Source organism: Macaca mulatta, chromosome 10 (genome assembly GCF_049350105.2).
Source record: "Macaca mulatta isolate MMU2019108-1 chromosome 10, T2T-MMU8v2.0, whole genome shotgun sequence".
Lineage (NCBI taxonomy): Eukaryota > Metazoa > Chordata > Mammalia > Primates > Cercopithecidae > Macaca > Macaca mulatta.
In genome coordinates this window covers 115,564,412-115,582,267 of record NC_133415.1, presented here as the reverse complement: position 1 = coordinate 115,582,267, position 17,856 = coordinate 115,564,412, and the positions used below count along the sequence as shown (strand labels likewise).

The 17,856-nt window shown below is 58.4% G+C and overlaps 1 protein-coding gene across 1 annotated transcript in view; it reads right to left on the bottom strand.

The window, feature by feature from the left end:
* Positions 1-7,320: 7,320 nt before the first annotated feature.
* Positions 7,321-17,856, bottom strand: part of NTSR1 (neurotensin receptor 1) — a 55,238-nt gene continuing 44,702 nt past the window's right edge. Inside the window, exons 2-4 of the mRNA XM_015148634.3 lie at positions 13,483-13,684; positions 11,380-11,470; positions 7,321-10,073 (exon numbers count right to left, since the gene is read on the bottom strand). Of these exons, the coding sequence (XP_015004120.1) occupies positions 9,824-10,073; positions 11,380-11,470; positions 13,483-13,684 (543 nt within the window). The 3' untranslated portion in view covers positions 7,321-9,823. The remainder of the gene's footprint in view (positions 10,074-11,379; positions 11,471-13,482; positions 13,685-17,856) is intronic.

Here is a 17,856-nt window from a genome sequence, read left to right as displayed (position 1 = left end):
CTCCTTGCTGGAAGTGGCGAGCAGCTCTTCCCAGGCTGGATCTCTGGACACTCCCTGTGGTGCTCTTGCCTGGTGGTCCACCGCTGCACACGGTACATGGCAGGCTCCGTCCCCTCGGTGGCCACTCTGTCTCCTCATAAGGCACGTCAGAGAAACAAAGCCCTGGACAGCTGTGGCTGGGCTGGGCATTCCCCTCAGTCCCTCTAAGGGTGGGAAGTTTCCAAAACAATCTGTTATCCACACCAAGCTCCTTGACCAGAGTCCAGTAATGGGATGCTGGCGGTGTCCAGGTGCCCCGAGACAGGCAGGAGAGGAACCGTACTGGGTTCATCCAAGGCCAGCTTAGGTCCTGGGAGCCCAGGACTACCAGAGAGGAGAAAGGCAGGGCAGGGACACAGCACTGAGACGGAAGAGAGCACGCCCAGAGCAGAGACCCCCGAGAGGGCAGAGACCCCAGGAGGGCAGAGACTCTTGAGAGGTCAGAGACCTCTGAGGCCAGTGACCTCCAAGAGAGCAGAGACCTGTGAGAGGCCAGAGACCCCTGAGAGCAGGGACCCCTGAGAGGGCGGAGACCTCCTAGAGGGCAGATACCCGCTTCCTTGTTTTTCCTTGTTTGCCAACGTCAATGTCATTCTTGCCCTCCCTTCCCCGTCTGAGTGGGTGACCGTGGTGGCCTTAGTTACCCTCACGTGGCTTTAGGACCCTAAGAGCATAACTAAGCCCCCAAAGGCTCTGGTCTTCCAACAACACGATTCTTAGAGAGCAAAGCTCCTGCGGCTGCTGTGGGTAGGCAGGTGTGACTCGCTGTCCCTGGGAGGCGGGGCCCTGCTGGCACCTCTGCCGGTGAGAATCAGGGGTGCTCTTTCTCTGCGCGGCTGCATGGGGTGAGAGCCTCTGTCCCAGGGCAGATGTGGGGACAGGCCGTGGTGGAGTGTGTGGGCCTGCTGGAGCTGGGGCGCCCGGAACTGTGGTTTGTGCAGGCCCCAGGAGCCTCTGTCCTCGTGTGATCTTCGTGCACTGATGACTTTGAGTCACATCTGGATTTGGGGAAGGACGCTGGTTTTAGTTCCAGCTCTGGCAGTCACATCTGTGGGATCATGGGCAGGTCATGTTCCCTTTCCCAGCCTCAGTTTCCCCATCTGTGCAACATGCATCCTCCTGTTGTGAGGATGTGTAGGTGCAGGAGATGTCCACCTCACCCAGCCCTGTCTGCAGGCATGAGGCTCTGTGAGGCGGGGCCCTCCCTGGGGGCTGTGTGGGGATGAGGCCCTCACCTGGGGGCTGTGTGGGGATGAGGCCCTCACCTGGGGGCTGTGTGGGGATGAGGCCCTCCCTGGGGGCTGTGTGGGGATGAGGCCCTCCCTGGGGGCTGTGTGGGGATGAGGCCCTCCCTGGGGGCTGTGTGGGGATGAGGCCCTCCCTGGGGGCTGTGTGGGGATGCAGATGAGGCCCTCACCTGAGGCCTCTGTGGGGCTATGCTGTCAGCTGGGTGAGGGGAGCCCTGGGCCATGGTAACAACAGGGCCAGGAACTTGCCCCTTTGCCCAGAACATTCCTCTCATCTGCCCCCTCCAGGCCTCGGCTTCCACACCTTTCCCTCCAGGGGACCTCCTTTTCCTTTCCTAGTTCCCCTGCCCCCCTCCATATTCACCTGTGCACATGCCGGTGAGCAGGTGTCCAGGCTGGAGTGCTGGTGTCTGGGTCCCGGTCCTCACAGTCCCCACACCATGGCTGTCTCCTGATGTTTTTGGCTGACTCTCCCTGGAAGCAGAATGTGAGGCCAGGGTTGACGTGGAAGCCATTCATTTCTTTGGGAGGTGACTCAGGAAGACAGGGAGTAGGGAAGGGGCACGCCGGGAAGGGCCGATGACTTAGTACCCCTGCTGAGCACCCTCCAGTGACTCCCCTGGAGCGGGAAGGAGGCTGAGTATTTATCCAGCTCCTGCCTGTGGGGATAACAAATGAGGGATGCGACTGCCTGACACCCGGCCCGCCCCGACCCAGGCAGAGAGCCCTGGGCAGAGCCCCCTATTGCTACCAGTGTCCTGTCCTGGCTATCATTCTCACTGCTGTACTTGCAGCGTAGTGGCCCAGCCACAGGACCCCCCACCCCCAGGGTTCTGCCCCATCCTGACAGGGCTGGCCTAGAGCCTGGCATGGGGGCCCGAGATGAGACCTCAGTGCCGCGTGGTGCCTGGGGTGGGGACCGACAAGAGTGGGTGGGAGGCAGGTGCTTTCTGAAGTGTGCCTGGCCTGACCTTTGTCCAGCGAGCTCTAGACACAGCTGCTAACCCTCAGGGCCCCTACGCCTGCCCCTTTGCCTAACTGCAGACTGGCCCTCAGTGGCCATGGGTCTTGAACCAGGTCAGGTGGTGGGGGTTGAGCTGAGAGGGCCTTGCTGCAGGCCCTGGGTAATTGGCTGGGGTCTGGCCCTGGCTGGGGGTGTCCCCAGTGGCTCTGCTAGTCACCTGGTTAGTTGGCCTGGCAGGATGAGAAGTGGCAGGTCTCACAGACCCAAGGAACGAGCCGTTCCTAGTGAGATGGGAGGCCCTATGCAGGCTGAGTGTGCCCGAGTGTGAGCACTTGTGTGTGTGCACTCATGTTCACATGCCATACCTGTGTGTGCGTGCAAGCATGTGTATATGCACTTGCGCGTGTGTGCGTGTTGAGTGTAAATGTGTGCATGTGGGTGCATGTATGTGTACAAGTGTGCCGTGTGTACACACGAGTGTGCCTGTGTGTATGCATGTGCTGGCACCTGTGCATGGTGTGTGTGCCCATGGGTGCATGTATGTGCACAAGTGTACCTGTGTGTATATACGAGTGTGCCTGTGTGTATGCATGCACTGGCACATGTGCATGGTGTGTGTGCATGGGTGTGTGTGTGCATGGGTGTGTGTGTGCATGGGTGTGTGTGTGCATGCTGTGTGCATGTGCGTGGGGTGCATGTGTGTACGTGCATGTGTGCTGGGGAGGGCCTGCTCACCACGTGCTGCAGGCACCGTGCGGGTGCCAGCCCCTCCTTGTCTGCCTTGCTCTCGCTGCCCTGCCTTGGCTCCCAGCCTTCCCCTACCCGGTTCTCTCTCTGCTTGGCGTCATTCCTTTCATAAATTCAGCCTGGCCATGGTTTCCATGGTGCTCTGATAAAACTAGAATTCCAGTCATAATTGCAGGGAGTGAGGGAGCTGGGAGAGAGGGAGGAGGCGGTAGGAACCTTTTCTGTACAGAAAGCTCAGGTCTCAGTGGCTGTGGCTGGTTTTTCTTCCTTCAGAGGTATTTAGAGTGTATAGAATTCTCTCCCAAGAGCTCCCCTGTTGCCTCGCGATGGTGACGGGCCAGCACTGTCCTCCTGGGTGGGTCTTATAGCTGATGGGCTTCTGTCTCTGTGCTGAAACAGCGTGGAGCTCAGCAGACCTGCTGGGTGGGGAGGGCTTGACCTGGGCTCTGGCTTCATGGGACTGGTGATCGAGGGTGCCTGGGGTGGCTGCCCGGCCAGTGTCCCCAGATCTCCTGCTCCATGATGGTGGAATTCCACGATTGTATTTCCATTCCTGTGATGTTCTCATCAATGTCAGTGTTCCTCGGGCTGGGGTGCAGTGATCTCCTATGCCTTGCAGTGAACAGGGGTTGTGAGAATTCCCTGCAGGGGCTGGGGCAGCAGAGCCCTACATCCTCCGTTCTGTGCCAGCCAGGGGGGTGACGAGTCAGCCAGGTCCCAAGGAGCACAGAGCGGATGAATGAATGAATGAATGGATGGATGGGTAGGTATAGGGAGGTGGCTCTCCCACCCCAGGGCACATCTGACTCTCCTGGAGAAGTTGTTAACATGCAGATTTCCAGGCCACCCCAGCTTCTGATTGCCTGGGGCTCAGCTGGGGCCTGGGAAGCTGGTCTGGAACAGGCTTCCTGGTGGTTCTGACGTGAGTCCACCCATCTGCCTGCCCAGGAGACACAAGGCTCAGGGACAGCGGGAGCACTGCAGGCCTGTGGTTGGGAAAGGGGCTTTCCTCTTTGTCCCCCAGAGGACAGCGTTTTGGCTGTCAACAAGGCCCTGCCTCTGCCCTAGAGGCTTGGGGCTGGGCGGGGGGGGCTTGAGGAACCCTGTGCGTGAGATGGAGGCAGAGGCAGGGAGGTGGGAAGGGGGATGAGGCAGGGACACGCCCAGCACTGAAGGCACTTCTGTGGGGCTGTCAGCTCTCGGGGGGGGTCCTCCTGTGGGGGTGTCCTCCTGTGGGCGGGGGGTCCTCCTATGAGGGTGTCCTTCTGTGGGGATGGTAGGGACATCCTCATTAGCTCACAAGCAGATGGTGGGTGAGTTTTTCCTTCCTTCCTTCCTTCCTTCCTTCCTTCCTTCCTTCCTTCCTTCCTTCCTTCCTTCCTTCCTTCCTTCCTTCCTTCCTTCCTTCCTTCCTTCCTTCGTTAATGAGACCATGGTCTTCAAGCTCAGGGAGGCTGTGGGCTCCTGGCAGATTACCAGAGCCTTGGCTTCCTCAGCCAGTCAACTGGGAACAGTGACCTAAGGATACTCAGCCCCAGGGCGGCCGGAGGCTCCCTGCACATAGCTGGGTTCAGCCGGGGCTCCTGGGCAATGCCTGGCAGAATCTGCCTTTAAAGTCCTATCTCTCAATCCTCTTCCTCCTCCTCCAGAGATGCAGTGAGAGAGACAGCCCCCAGCTCCAGGGAGGAAGCTGCGAGAGGGAGGGGCAGGGAGAAGAGAGGAGAGGGAGGAGGGGCTCGGAGGGAGGCTCAGAGGCGAGGGAGATTCAGACCAGGGAGAGGCTTGGAGGGGAGAGAGGCTCTAGAGTGGAGAGGACAGCAGGGACCTGGTTGCAGGCAGTGCTATACCCTGGGCCACCTCCAGAGTGACAGGAGGGGTGGCACCAGGCTCTGCGGTTGGTGGAGGGGGCTCAGACTAGACCAGGGCAGAGAAGGAGCCAGGCAGCCAGGCACGAGGCTCATGAATGACACCAGTTCCTTAACCTTAAACATTGCGGAGTGTCAAACCCTGGGGACGAATCGGGCCACCGTCCTCCTCTGAAGGCTTGGGGATGTGGACAGGTTCAGGCAGGGAGCCTGTGGAGGGCAGCAGTCGAGGGTCCAGGTGCCACTCTGGGCCAGGAGGGACACTGGCCTGGCCGCCAAGGCCCGAAGCCAAGGAAGGCAGCCTCTGCCTCCCTCCCAGCTCCCCTGGTGGGGCCAACCTTGGTCCTGCGGGCAGGGCCCTGAGTGCTAACTTCCACCTTATCCCACGTCCCAGCTCACAGTGGCAGAGCTGGAGTTCAGCCCGCGACCCTGTGCGTCGGCACCTGTGCCCTCACGGCTGTGCTGTGCTGCCTGGGGAAGAGGGAAGAGCTGGCATCCCCTCTTCACCCAACGCTCGCCACAGCCTCTGGGTGCACAACGCAGGCCCCCCAAGGGCTCCACATGGTGAGTGCCCTCTCCCTGTGCCCACCTTGTGACCACACACAGCCGAGGGGAAGGGGGACCCCAAGGCGGCAGGCTGTCTTTGCCCCCATCTGGCCTCCTCCTGGCTCTGGGCTTTCCTCTGTTGGGGATTTAAGGCTTCCTGGAGAGAGCAGCTGTTGGATGACAGGGTCTTCCCAGAGACCCTGCAGCCTCTTCTGATTCAGGGGCCCAGGAGTCCTCTCTCCAGCCACCCCCACCTCCGAGCCGGGCCGGTGCTGCGTGGAGAGGAAGGTGGGGGACCAAGCTGGGCAGGTGCTGCGTGGAGAGGAAGGTGGGGGACCTTGCCCCTAGGCTGGGTGGGGTTATTCTGTGTTTTTGCTGTCCTTTGGGTGAAGGTGGGGGGATCTTTGTTACCAGGAGATGCTGTGGCCACTAACACTTTAGCACAGACAGGGACAGGCTGAGCCTGGTGGGGATCTGGGGCAGCGCCCCTTGGGAGGGCAGGTGAAGGTGTGTGCTGGGTGCTGGGAGGGAGGGGCCTGGCAGCATGTGCCAAGACCCCATGAGATGATCAGGGTTATAGTTTATCTCCCCACCCTCACCCAGACCCCTCCCAGCCCTGCTGCCAGCCGACTGCCCCCAAAGGAAGGAGTCCTGAGCCCCCAGGCACAGGAAAACAACACTTAGAGAATCTCTAAGTGCCGCAGGGAGGGGCAGGCAGGGCCAGGGCTGCTGAAGATGGCCAAGAGGACCCCCTCAGAAAGGGGTGCTCCCTGCCACCAGGAGCCAGGAACCCTGGCAGTCTCCTGACCATGGGGGCCCCAAGGCTCCTCCCCTCTGCCTCCCGCCAGGGCCCTACTCAGCCCCTCCATGGGCGCTCAAATCCCTCAAGCTCCCGACCCACCTTCTCCCTCCCCTGCTGCTCCCCTAGCACCTGTCCTTCTCCTCTCCAGCCACTCTGAGCCCCTCATGTCCCTGGGGAGACCCCTCACTCCTGCCCTCTCCCTTGCTCAGGCTCTGCCTCCCACCGGCCCACCTTCCTCCTCCTCCAGGCAGCCTTCCTGGACTGTTCAAGCCCAAGCAAATGCTGCTTCTGCTGAGCTCCACAGGGTGAGCCCAGCACGCCTAATCCTGAGGTCCGGGGGGCTTGTGAGAAGGACTCCAGGGCCCCTCCCTGCAGACTCTGCTGTCACCAGCCTCTTGTGGCTCAGGCTCAGGCAAGCAGGAGAAAAGCTGTTGGTGCCCTAAAAGGGAGCACAGCAGAGAGCCAGAGCCGCCCATCCAGGGATGTAGAATGACCAGGGCCTTGGCGGGGGAGAATCGGAAACGGTGGGTCTGGGAGGTGCCTGGGAACCCTCATTTTTAGAGCAGAAGTCCTGGGGTGAGGGTCCAGCTGCATCTTCTGTCTCCTCAGTGGCCTGCACGGGGTTGGGCCCAGGCAGGGGCTCGGTACTGCACCCAGGCCTGTCTGTCCACTGCTAAGGCCTTGACAAGGCCATGACCCCACCAACCACAGGACCCCTGGGTTGGCTAGAGGGGGCCATGGAGATCTGAGCTGAGCGGTCATGGGACCCCGGGCTCCCCGCTTCACTGAGCCTCCTCTGTGTCCCGCGCACAGATCAGGAGACTGAAGCTCAGGAGACGGTGAGGACTTGCCCACACAGGCCCCTCAGTGGTCACTAGGCCCTGCAGGAGGTCTGCTGCTCCTTGAAGAATTAGGGAGGGTGGGTGGGCTGTGAGCAGAGGGATCCTGGCGCCCCCGCCCGCCAGCCTCTGGGGCCAAAGCCCTGTGGTGTTTGGTAAGAGGCCCAGTGCAGGCTGGCTGCTGCGTCGGTGTGTGTCTGAATGAATGAATGAGCGAATGAATGAGTGGGTGGGCACGTGCAGGCCCTCAACACTCAAGTCCACATCCAGGGCCCTTCGGACACCTTTATTAAGAGATACAGGGGTTTGTTTTCATCAACTGCAGACGGTGGGAGTGGGGGTGGGCGTTTGAGCTACGGGGCTGCGTCATCACCGGGGGCGGCTCAGGGGCTCCAGACTCCATGACCGACGCACTCGTGGCAGGCAGGGCCAGCTTCTGGGCACACCTCGTGACCTGGCCGCAAGCTAATGATATAAGATCAGGTGTCGTGGGTGTGTCTGTGGTGCATGGACATGTGTCCCTACCTACAGCAAGTGCACAGAGAGGAGCATAAAAACATCAATAGGAAAAACCGACTTCAGTCACAGTCACAGTCACAGACTCCGCCCTGGAGATCCTGCGTCTACCGAGGGTCTGGGGCAGTGTGGCATCCACGTTGCCCTTTCTCAGAGCACCATCCTGAGAGACACCATTCTGTCTGTTCCAGGGTGTGTCCTCCAGGACAGTCCCTTCCAGGTGAGAGGGTGGAACGACCACACCTGTTTTTTAGATGAGAAAACCGAGGCTCAGAAATTATGGCCCAAGGTCCAGGAGCCCCAGAGAAGGGTCTGAGGCTCCCCTGTCTGGCTCCGAGTCCAGGTCCGCGTTCAGAGCCCAGCCTGAGGGGCCTTAGCATTTGCTAAACTCTGAGCCCACTCCTAACACTCCTGAGCAGGGGTAGGGGCTGCACTGGCCTCTGGACCCCCCTGGCTGGCAGCAAATCTCCTCTGCCCAGAGCAGACCATGTCATGGGAGCTCTGTGGGGGAGGAAGGTCCCTCTGTGCTCGCCCTGTTTCCCTGGGGTTGGTGGCCCTCGGTCGCTGGGAGGGCTGCCTGGCTGACAAGGTTTGTGGGAGGCAAGGTATGATAGGAAGTGCAGCGAATGGGCCTGACTCCCCTGGGCCCTGTTCTTGGTGAGCCGAAGGGTCCTGTGGCTGGAGAGGGATTTTGTGGGGCTCAAGGAACCCATCAACTCAACAGCCAGATCCAAGTGACTGCAGATACTATAGCATTCAACTCTCATTTCACAGACAGGGAAACTGAGTCTGGAGAAGGCAAAGTGGCTGAACACAGCCCAAGATCAGGTGTCCGGGTCCCAGGTCCACATGGCCGGTGCAGGCAGCCTGCCCAGAGCCCACTTCCCCTGGGCAAAGGCTGCTCCGAGACATGGAAATTCTTTGAAGAAAAGGCTGACTTTTGCTTCCTGTGGCTCCCAGCTCCTGGCTGGTCCCGGCCAGCTTCTGCTGGGAATGTCTTCTCTTGGGCTCAGGCAACCTTCTTAAGCCAGGGGCCTGGCCAGTCCTGTCCTCTGTGGAGCCTGGATCCTAGAGACCAAGGAGGCGCCAGCTTTTTCAACTGCTTGGAGGCTGGGGCTAGGGCTGCCGCCGCCAGAGGGTGACAAATGAGTCTGTGCCTCAGCCCAGAGCTGCCGGCCAGCGATGCCTGGACGCACGGCTCCTTCTCACCTGAAGCCTGAGTTCCTGGGACCTGGCGTCTTACTCAGGGACCAGGCACCATCGGCCCTGTCCCACGTTCCCCTTTTCAAGGCCCCACCCTGAAGCCAGCTCGGGGCCTGGCTGCCAGACGTCATCCTGCACAGCCACAAGCAGAGCACACGGAATGCGCACCCCATCCTGGCCATGGCCACGTGGGCAGGTGCGGGAGACCAGGCCCCTGATCCGGTGTCCCTTCTGCCGAGCCTGAGAGGCCACAGCTAAAGATCGTGAGGCTGAGGCCTGAGCCCCCTCCCACTTGGTGTCCCAGCAGAGCCCCTGGGCCTTGGCCTGGGTGAAGATGGGAGGGAGGAGGGGAGGCCGAGGTCTGGGCGATTCCAGGTCAACCCATTTTTGTCCTTTTTGGGTTCATGGTCCCTTCTGGGGGCTACGGCTGCCTGCGGCAAGGGTGGTGGGAGGGACACCTGGCCCCAGCAGTGGCCCCCAGCTTGCCAGGCCTGAAGGGGAGAGTCAGGGAGCTTTCTTGGAACTGCCTGAGGAGGGGGGCATGGGTCTGCCTGGCCGGGTCTGCAGGCAAGGCCCAAAGGCACGGAGCCTGTGGGACTGGGGCTGGACTCCCCGAGCTAGACAGAGGGGGTGCAGGCCTCAGAGATGTGGACATGGGAACAGCAGCCCAGACATCAGAGGCCCAGCCCCACACAGCACCTTTCATTTCCTTCTCTGGAACCATCCATTAGTCCGGGAACAAAGAAAATGGCCTTTGGCTGCACACTAATTTCTCCTTGTGAGAGGCCCTTTTCCTATCTGGGAGAGGAGCACTCTCTTGTTCTGGCTTTCAAAGAGGAGATGGGGGAGGGGTGGGGAGGAGTTGGGGACAGGCCCGGGAGACGCGGATGAGAAACAGGGGTTGGGGGGTGGATTGGGGGTCCCAGGCCTCAGACTCCAGCACAGGCTGGCCTCTGCCCGACCCCCATCAAGGCTCCTGGGTGGGGGCTGCTCTGTTTGTCGGGGGCAAGGACCCATGGCCAGGCTCCTCCTGGACACGGCCTGGGGCGCAGAGCCTAGTACAGCGTCTCGCGGGTGGCATTGCTGGACAGGGTGTGGTTGCTGGACACGCTGTTGGCCTTCCTCGAGAAGGCTGGCCTCTTCCTCCTACGCCGCCACACAGGGCAGAGGCAGGCCAGTGTGGCCAGGAAGATGTGGCGGAAGTTGGCGGAGACGAGGTTGTACAGGATGGGGTTGATGGTGGAGCTGACGTAAAAGAGTGCGTTGGTCACCATGTAGAAGTAGTGGTAGAAGTCGTAGAGGAACCTGCGGGGAGACGAGGCACTCAGACCCCAGACAGAGCTCTTGAGGGCCCCAAGGCGGGGGTGACAGCCGGGGCCACAGTGGCCGAGGGATGTGGTGGCTCAGACGCTAATTAAAACACCACTTGAGAATGGTTGCGCATGGGGACATTTCACAACAAACTCCAGGGTCTGGCTTCTCCTGAGCAGCTGCAAGTTCTGGTTGTGCACCTGCCCAGCCTGGGCTTCTTTAGGCGGGGCGTGGACTCTGCTTGTCCATCCCTACCTCTCCCTGCAGCCACCTGCATTGCCCTTCGCAGCTCTGTGCATCCAAGGGTCCAGGGCTCAGCTGGTCCTGGCCTAACCAAACAGCCAGGGCAGGAACCCCCTCCACGCCTCCCCAGCAGCCACACACCGTGCCCTCCTCCCTCACCAGGCAGCTCAATTACCACCAGGCAGCCCTGAGTTTCAGAAGCTTTTGCGGTGGCCGCACTGTTGCCTGTGCCTTCTCCCCCTCATTGGTCCTAGGTGCGCCCTCCCCAGTGGTTGTCACTGGAAGGAACCTGTTATTCTGGAATCTGGCAGCCCCACTGCACAGAAAACAACTCACAAGTAGGTCCCAAGCTGCCATCTCAGGACGGCCAGCCGGCAAGGCTGGCCTCTGGCTGGTGCCTGGGGCTTTGGATTTGGGAAGGCTCTGCCATTTTTGGATGAGAGGGGCTCCCTGCACCTGAACTGTTGGTGCAAACAGTAGGGGTTTGCCAGGCAGTGGGTGCCCCTGTGATCAGCCCCCACATCGTCCCGTGAGGCTCCTCTGGGAGGGAGCCCTGGAAACTGCATCTGGTCTCCCCCTGACCCCACTCCATGTGTCTTTTCCCTTTGCTGACTTTGCTGTATAAGCAAAGTTTGTCAGTATTGCAGCTCTTGCTGCGATAAGTCACAGCCCTGAGTATAATTCCAGCCTGAGCCCTGTGGGTCCAACCTGGGTGGCCTTGGGGCTCTGACAGCTCCCATATGAGGAGGTGACACCCCCACCATGTTCCCAACTGAGCCAGGGATGTCTCTCTTTATGCCTTCGGGAAACTGCCTGGGCCATCTCTCTTAGGACCGACTTTCCTTCTCTGCACCAGACTGGCCTGCACAGTCCCTGCCCTGAACCTATCCCTCCATGGCCTTCTCCCGGCCCCAGTCACAGCACAGCCCTGCCCAGGGAGTCACCGGGGGACACACCACACCCCTGTCCTGAGCGGGTCCTCTCAGCAGTGCCTGCCACACCCACCCTCTGTTTTGGGAGCACTGACTTGTCCAGCACCCAACCTCCCAGTACTCACGGAGTCCACTGCTCGTCCGAAATGTAGCAGAACATGAGGCGCCGCACGTGGTAGGGCAGCCAGCAGACCACAAAGGCGATGACCACTGCACCTGAGGCACAGAGACGTGGGCTCAGAGATAGGACATGGGCTCAGAGAGGGAGGGACGTGGGCTTGGGGAGGGAGACACAGGCTCAGAGACAGGACACAGGCTCAGAAAGGGAGAGACATGGGCTCAGGGAGGTAGACACTGGCTCAGAGACAGAAACATGGCCTGAGAGACAGAGAGATAACGGCCTCAGATAAAGAGACACATGGCCTGAGGGAGGTGCAAGGAGACATCCCATGTTCATGGATTGGAAGGCTTGATATTGTTACGGTATCAGTACCACCCAAAGCCCTCTACAGATTCAATCCCTATCAAATTTCAAGAATGCTTTTTGCAGAAATAGAAAAATCTATCCTACAATTCATATGGAATCTCAAAGGATCCTGGGCAGCCAAAACAATCTTGTAAGAAAATAAAGTTGGAGGTCTTACACTTCTTGATTTCAAAACTTACTACAAAGTTACAGGGTTGTGCTGGCTTAAGGATAGACAAAAAGACCAAGGGAATACACTAGAAATCCCAGAAACGAACCCTCACCTTTATGGTCAAGTGATCTTCAACAAGACCATTCAGTGGGGGAAGGACAGTCTATTCAACAAAGGGTGTTAGGAAAACGGGACATCCACTTATATGAAGGTGGATCCTCCCCTCACACCATATACAACAATGGACTTGAAGTGGATTAAAGACCTGAACATAAGAACTAAAACCACAAAACTCCTGGGAGAAAACATAATGACTTCACAACATTGAGTTTGGCAATGATTTCTTGGGTATGACACCAAAAGCACAGGTCACAAAAGAAAAAAGTAGATAAATTGAACAACATAAACACTAAATTTCTGTGTATCAAAGGATGCCATCGGGAGAGTGGAAGTCGGCGCATAGAAAGGGAGAAAATATTTGCAAATCACATCTGATAATGAGTTAACCTCAAGAGTATAACTCTTAAAACTCAACATGAAAACAAACAATCCAATTCAAAAATGGGCAAAGGACTCAGATATTTCTCTAAAGAAGATACAAATGGTCAACAAGCACATGAAAGATGTTATTAATCATTAATCATAAATCACTGGAGAAATGCAAATCTAAACCACAATGAGATGCCACCTCAAATCTATTAGGATGGCTGCTATTAAAACAACAGGCACACGCCAGGCCCAGGACACACCTCGGAGGTCGGCAAGCCAGCAGTCCTGAGCTGGGGCTGGTCCTCAGGGTTTTGACAGAATGGGCATTGCCCTGCTGTGTGGGCCACACCTTGGGCTTCACCAGCCCTGAGAGCTCTGTGTCCAAAGCTCTGGCTGGTTCCCATGAGCAGGGAAGGCTGAGCCCAGAGCCAGGCTCCCTTAGGGTCATATACTTGGCTGTGGGCCTCTCCTGTGACTGGCCACATCTTCGAACAAGCCCTGAAAATGGGCCAGCACCAGGGAGGAGCTCAAGCCAAATGCTTCAGGCAAACCAAACTGAAGACCTGGGTCTCAGGCATGGAAGGGCTTCATTCTCTCCTATTCCCATCACACTCTCCAAGTCCTGCTTGGAGAATGTGAACAAGGGAGGGAGGGAGGGATGGAATGAGGGAGGGAGGGATGGAATGAGGGAGGAAGGGATGGAATGAGGGAGGGAGGGATGAAAGGAGGGAGGCTGAGAGGGATGGATGGCTGGAGGGAGGGAGGAAGGGAGGGAGGGAGAGGTAGAGGAGTGAATGGAGAGAGGGAGAGAGGGATGGTTGGATGGAGGGAGAGATGAAGGGAGGAGGGAGGGGTAGATGGATGGAGGGAAGGAAGGATGGATGGATGGAGAGAAGGAAGGATGGATGGATAGAGGGAAGGAAGGATGGATGGATAGATGGAGGGATGGAGTGCAGGGGGGAGCTGGCACCCTTGGGTCTTGGCCTGATAGCTCCATCCCTATGTCTTTAAACCTTGCCCAGGCTTGGGGTGGTTCAGTGCTCGCTGCCTTTGCTGGCCCTGGCCTGCCTCCCACCCCTGGAGGGCCCAGAGGTTACGTACGTAGAACGCGCACGCCGTGCCGCAGGGCCTGGACCCTTCCGGGCTCGATGGCCATGCTGAATGTGCTGTGCTCGCCCCTAACCGTGCACACCTGGCCCTGCTCGGCCGCCTGGCGTACCATGACAGTCAGCTTGTTGGCGATGATGGTGTTCAGGACCGATATGACCACCATGGGGAATATGAAGGACATAAAGGTGTTGACCTGCAGAGAGGAAGGGGGAGGCTGTCAGAGCCAGCAGCGGGACCCATGCACCCCCGCCTGGGATGCCTGCCGTGCTGGCTGGGGTGTCAGGCCTGCTAGGTGCGAGGCCCTCAATCAACACAAGTTCAGGAGGTCCGGCCCTATCCCAGCTGCCCAGAAGACACAGCCACCCCAGCCGCTGTTCCAAGCTGGCCTCAGCCTGCCCCCAACCCTGCCTCGGACTGGGAAGAAGTTCGCAGACTCCCCCACCTTCATGGGCCCCTTCATGGGCCCCACTTGTACACAGCAAGGAACACAAACACTGGGGTGTCCCAGCTGTGGCAAAGGCCCTGGGCTCTTGGTTCCCAGGTCTGGACACGTTGTATTTATGGCTGAGGCCCGCAAGCACGTGGCTGCCCCCTCCGAGGCCCGTCTTGTGGGACAGCCAAGCTCTGGCCTTGCAGCTGTGTGCAGACGGTTCTCTTAGGTCCTGACAGCTCACACTAATAGAAGCCCCTTCCTCTCGCCCAGCTACCTCTCAGGGCATTGAAAGGTACAGGGCCCCTGTTATTAGCACCTGGAGCTCCCACTCCCCAACTCTAGCTTCCACATCAACCTACAAGGCTGGGTCATCACAGCTACTCGGCACCTGATCCGAGTCCTGGACAGGCTAGAGGTCCTGCCCAAAGACTCCAGCGCAGGAGGGGCTGCGCCTGGATCTGAGCCTGGCCCGAGCTGAGTCCCGCTCCTTCTGCGACTCCTGGATGAGAAGTGACTCTGCAGGCACCGGCAGCGTGGCCGTGGCTTCCCCAGATGGGGCAGTGGCTCAGCCTCCTCCTCAACCAGAGCTGCTGCCCAGAGGCCCAGCCTCCTCCTCAACCAGAGCTGCTGCCCAGAGGCCCAGCCTCCTCCTCAACCAGAGCTGCTGCTCAGAACAGGAAGGGGATGCGTTTTGGACGTGCAGCAGGAGAACCCGCCAGGACGGCCACGGCCCAGCTTCCAGTGGAGAAACCGGCACCCCTCCCCGGGGCAGTGGAATAACAGCCATCAATGGTTTTAAAACCTTCCTTGGCCTTGGATTCTTTGTAAGATGCTCTTCTCTGCAAGCCAGATCTTGGTGCCTTTGGCTTCCGCACTTGCGGGTTTGATCTTGTGCCAGAGACGGAGGCTGCCCCCTCTCTGCCAAGCTGCCTGGGATCCTCATGCTGAATTTCTGATTCCAAGAAGCTTTTGGGTATCTTGGAGAAGTGGCGTGTACTGGCTCTGCGGCCCGTGGCTGTGATTTCGGTAGAAAGTTCGGGAGTATCTGCCGTGGGATTCCCTGGGCTGGGCTGCAGGGGCCACCTCCCTCCCGACCTCCTCCCACCAGGGAGGGCAGAGCCGTGTGGCCTCAACAGTCCAAGTCAGGACGGTCCCAGTGAAGACAATCCTCACCGTGTCCTGCTAGTGAAGGCGGCGGTGGCCATGGGACAGGGCAGCCACTGAGAGGTGCCGGGTCGTGGGAATGTCGGTGGGTTTTCTCCCTGGCCCCCTCTGGGCACTGGCTGAGGCACCTCTGAAGGTCCTTCCTGCTCCCACTGAAGCTCCCGGCTCCGCTCAGAAGCACTCAGAGGCCTTCAGGGAGGAGGCAGTCTGAGTTCACCCTCCTGTTCCATTTCAGCAGAGTTCTGCTAACAGATCAGAAGACATGCACAGAGAGGGGGCACTCAAACCCCCGGGAGGCAGCGTCCTGCACCTGCCAGCCCCGCGTCCCTCGCTCCTGCCACCTGTGTGGGCTCCTGACAGCCACTGCCACTGCTGCTGACCCTGGCTGGACGACGGGTCTCTTCTGCCCTCCCCTGCATGGGTGTCTGGATCTGAGGCTGCCCCACGTCCCTCATTTCTGCTGCTCTGGCTGAAGTCCACCTTCTGCAGGACAACAAGGTGCTGGTGGGACTGGGGGCAGGTAAAAACTCCCTCTTCCCACTCGGGCTGCTGGGAGCGGGGACGGGGGATGGCCAGGCCCAGCCTCAGGAGACAAACCAATTCCCTGTGAGTCACTGCAATCCGGGGATAGTTTAAACAGCACCAATGTATCCAACACAGATTTTAAATGTCAAAACATTTAAAATACCAACCTCACCGACACGGGCGGCAAAAATAGCTACCTCTGGGGGCCGGTGGTAGCTGCCCCGGGGCCGGTGGTCTGGTCCCGACCCCCTGGCTGCCCCTGTGGAAGGATCCTGCAGTTTCCAGAGGGAGGGAGCAGAGGCTGCCACAGGGCCGTGTGTGGGGACAGAGGCAGGGCAGCCCCGCCTTGCAGAGGGAGTGTGGCCCTCCCCCGCCTCCCCCACCTGCCCACCCTGGAGACTGAAGCTCAGTAGGATTGGGGGGTGAGGAGAATGCACCCTGACTCCCGGGGCCAGCCTTCTCTTCCCAGACGCACAGCTGGAAGCAGGGCTTTGGCTCATGGTGTCCTTTCCTGTAATCTCTCCCGCTCTGGGTAAGGAGCTGCCCCCACCTCCACGACAAGCAAAGGGAGCACGTCCGTGAGCAGCGCGGGGCTCGGAGGAAAGGCTGCGATGCTGCCGGGGTGAGGGAAGGACTGAGCAGGCGCAAGGACAGGCCCCTTCCTGGACAGACAGAAGGACCCATTGAGATCACCTCTGTACATCCAGTCCCCATAAAACACGAGAGCTATGTGCATAGACACACGGACTCTACAATTCAAGTGGGAAATAGTCTCAGAATGGCCAGGAAGGCTCTTGAAAGGCAGCGTGGCAGGTCGCTGAGACAAGGGAGCCTCAGCCTTGCCAGCCACTGGGATGTACCTGAGTGTCACTGATAGTGACCTTAATGAGGGGAATTCGGCATTGACTGTGCCAGATCAGACAGAAGCTCCGTCTGTGATGGAGACAGCATCCAGATCATCGGGGAGAAGACTGGCCACCCAGGCATGGTGCTGGACAGCTGATGGCCTGGACCACAGCCTCCTTCCCCTGGGGAGCCGTGCACCCTCCATCCAGCTGGCATGTGGCCCAGACCTGGCCAATCAACACATCCCAACAGGCCTGGGTGGACCCTCATTGGACAGGTCAGCCAAAGATTTGCACCAATCACATTTGTCTGATGAGGGCCGGCCCCAGGCCTTTGTTAGACACCAGCTTTGCCTGGGCTCACTGAGCGGGAAATGCATCTGTGGCCATCCGTGCCGTTTTCCTACCTTTTAGGGAAGACCTGCCTAAGAATGGAGCCAGCACCGGTGGAACAGAGCACTCCAGGACGTCGTTTGTGCTCTTGGATCAAGCGGTGCCTGTTGGACTTTCAGTGTGTCTTGAGCGAAATAAATATTCCTTTTTTTAAGGGATAAGACAATTTGACTTAGTTCCTGGAGCTTGTACCGTAACTCATAGAGATCTTACACCAAAAAAATTCCAGATGGTGAGAAGATTGAAAAGATTAAAACCTAAAACCAAAAACCTTCATGGAAGTTTTAAATTTAAATGTATGTATTTTTAACCTTTTCCCACAGCTTTATTGAGGGATAATTGACAAATAAAAATTGTATCTATTGGCCAGGTACCGTGGTTCATTCCTGGAATCTCAGTATTTTGGGAGGCTGAGGCAGGAAGATCCCTTGAGGCCAGGAGTTTCAGACCAGTCTGGGCAACATAGTGAGACCCCATCTCTACAAAAACTAAAAAGTCATCCAGGCATGGTGACATATGCCTATAGTGCCAGCTACTTGGGAGGCTGAGATGGGAGGAGTGCTTGAGCCCAGGAGTTTGAGGCTACAGTGAGCTATGACTGTGTCACTGCACTCCAGCCTCGGTGACAGAGCGAGACGCCCATCTCAAAAAATTTGTATCTATTTACTGTGTACGATGTGATGTTTTGATCTATGGATAATTGTGAAGTGATCGCCACCATCAAGCTAATGAACACATCCATCACCTCACATAGTGACCCCCTTTTATTGTAGCGAGAACACAAGATTTATTCTAGGAAATTTTGAGTGTGCGATGCAGTATTGTTAACTCTGGTCCTCATGCCATACCTCAAAGCTCCAGAACTTACTCGCCTTATACCTGAAACTTTGCAGCCCCTGATCGTCCTCTCCCCGTTCCTCATTCCCCTCCCCCAGCACTCAGTGCTCTGCTCTCTGTTTTCACGAGTTTGGCTTTTTCAGATTCCACACATAAGCGAGATCACAC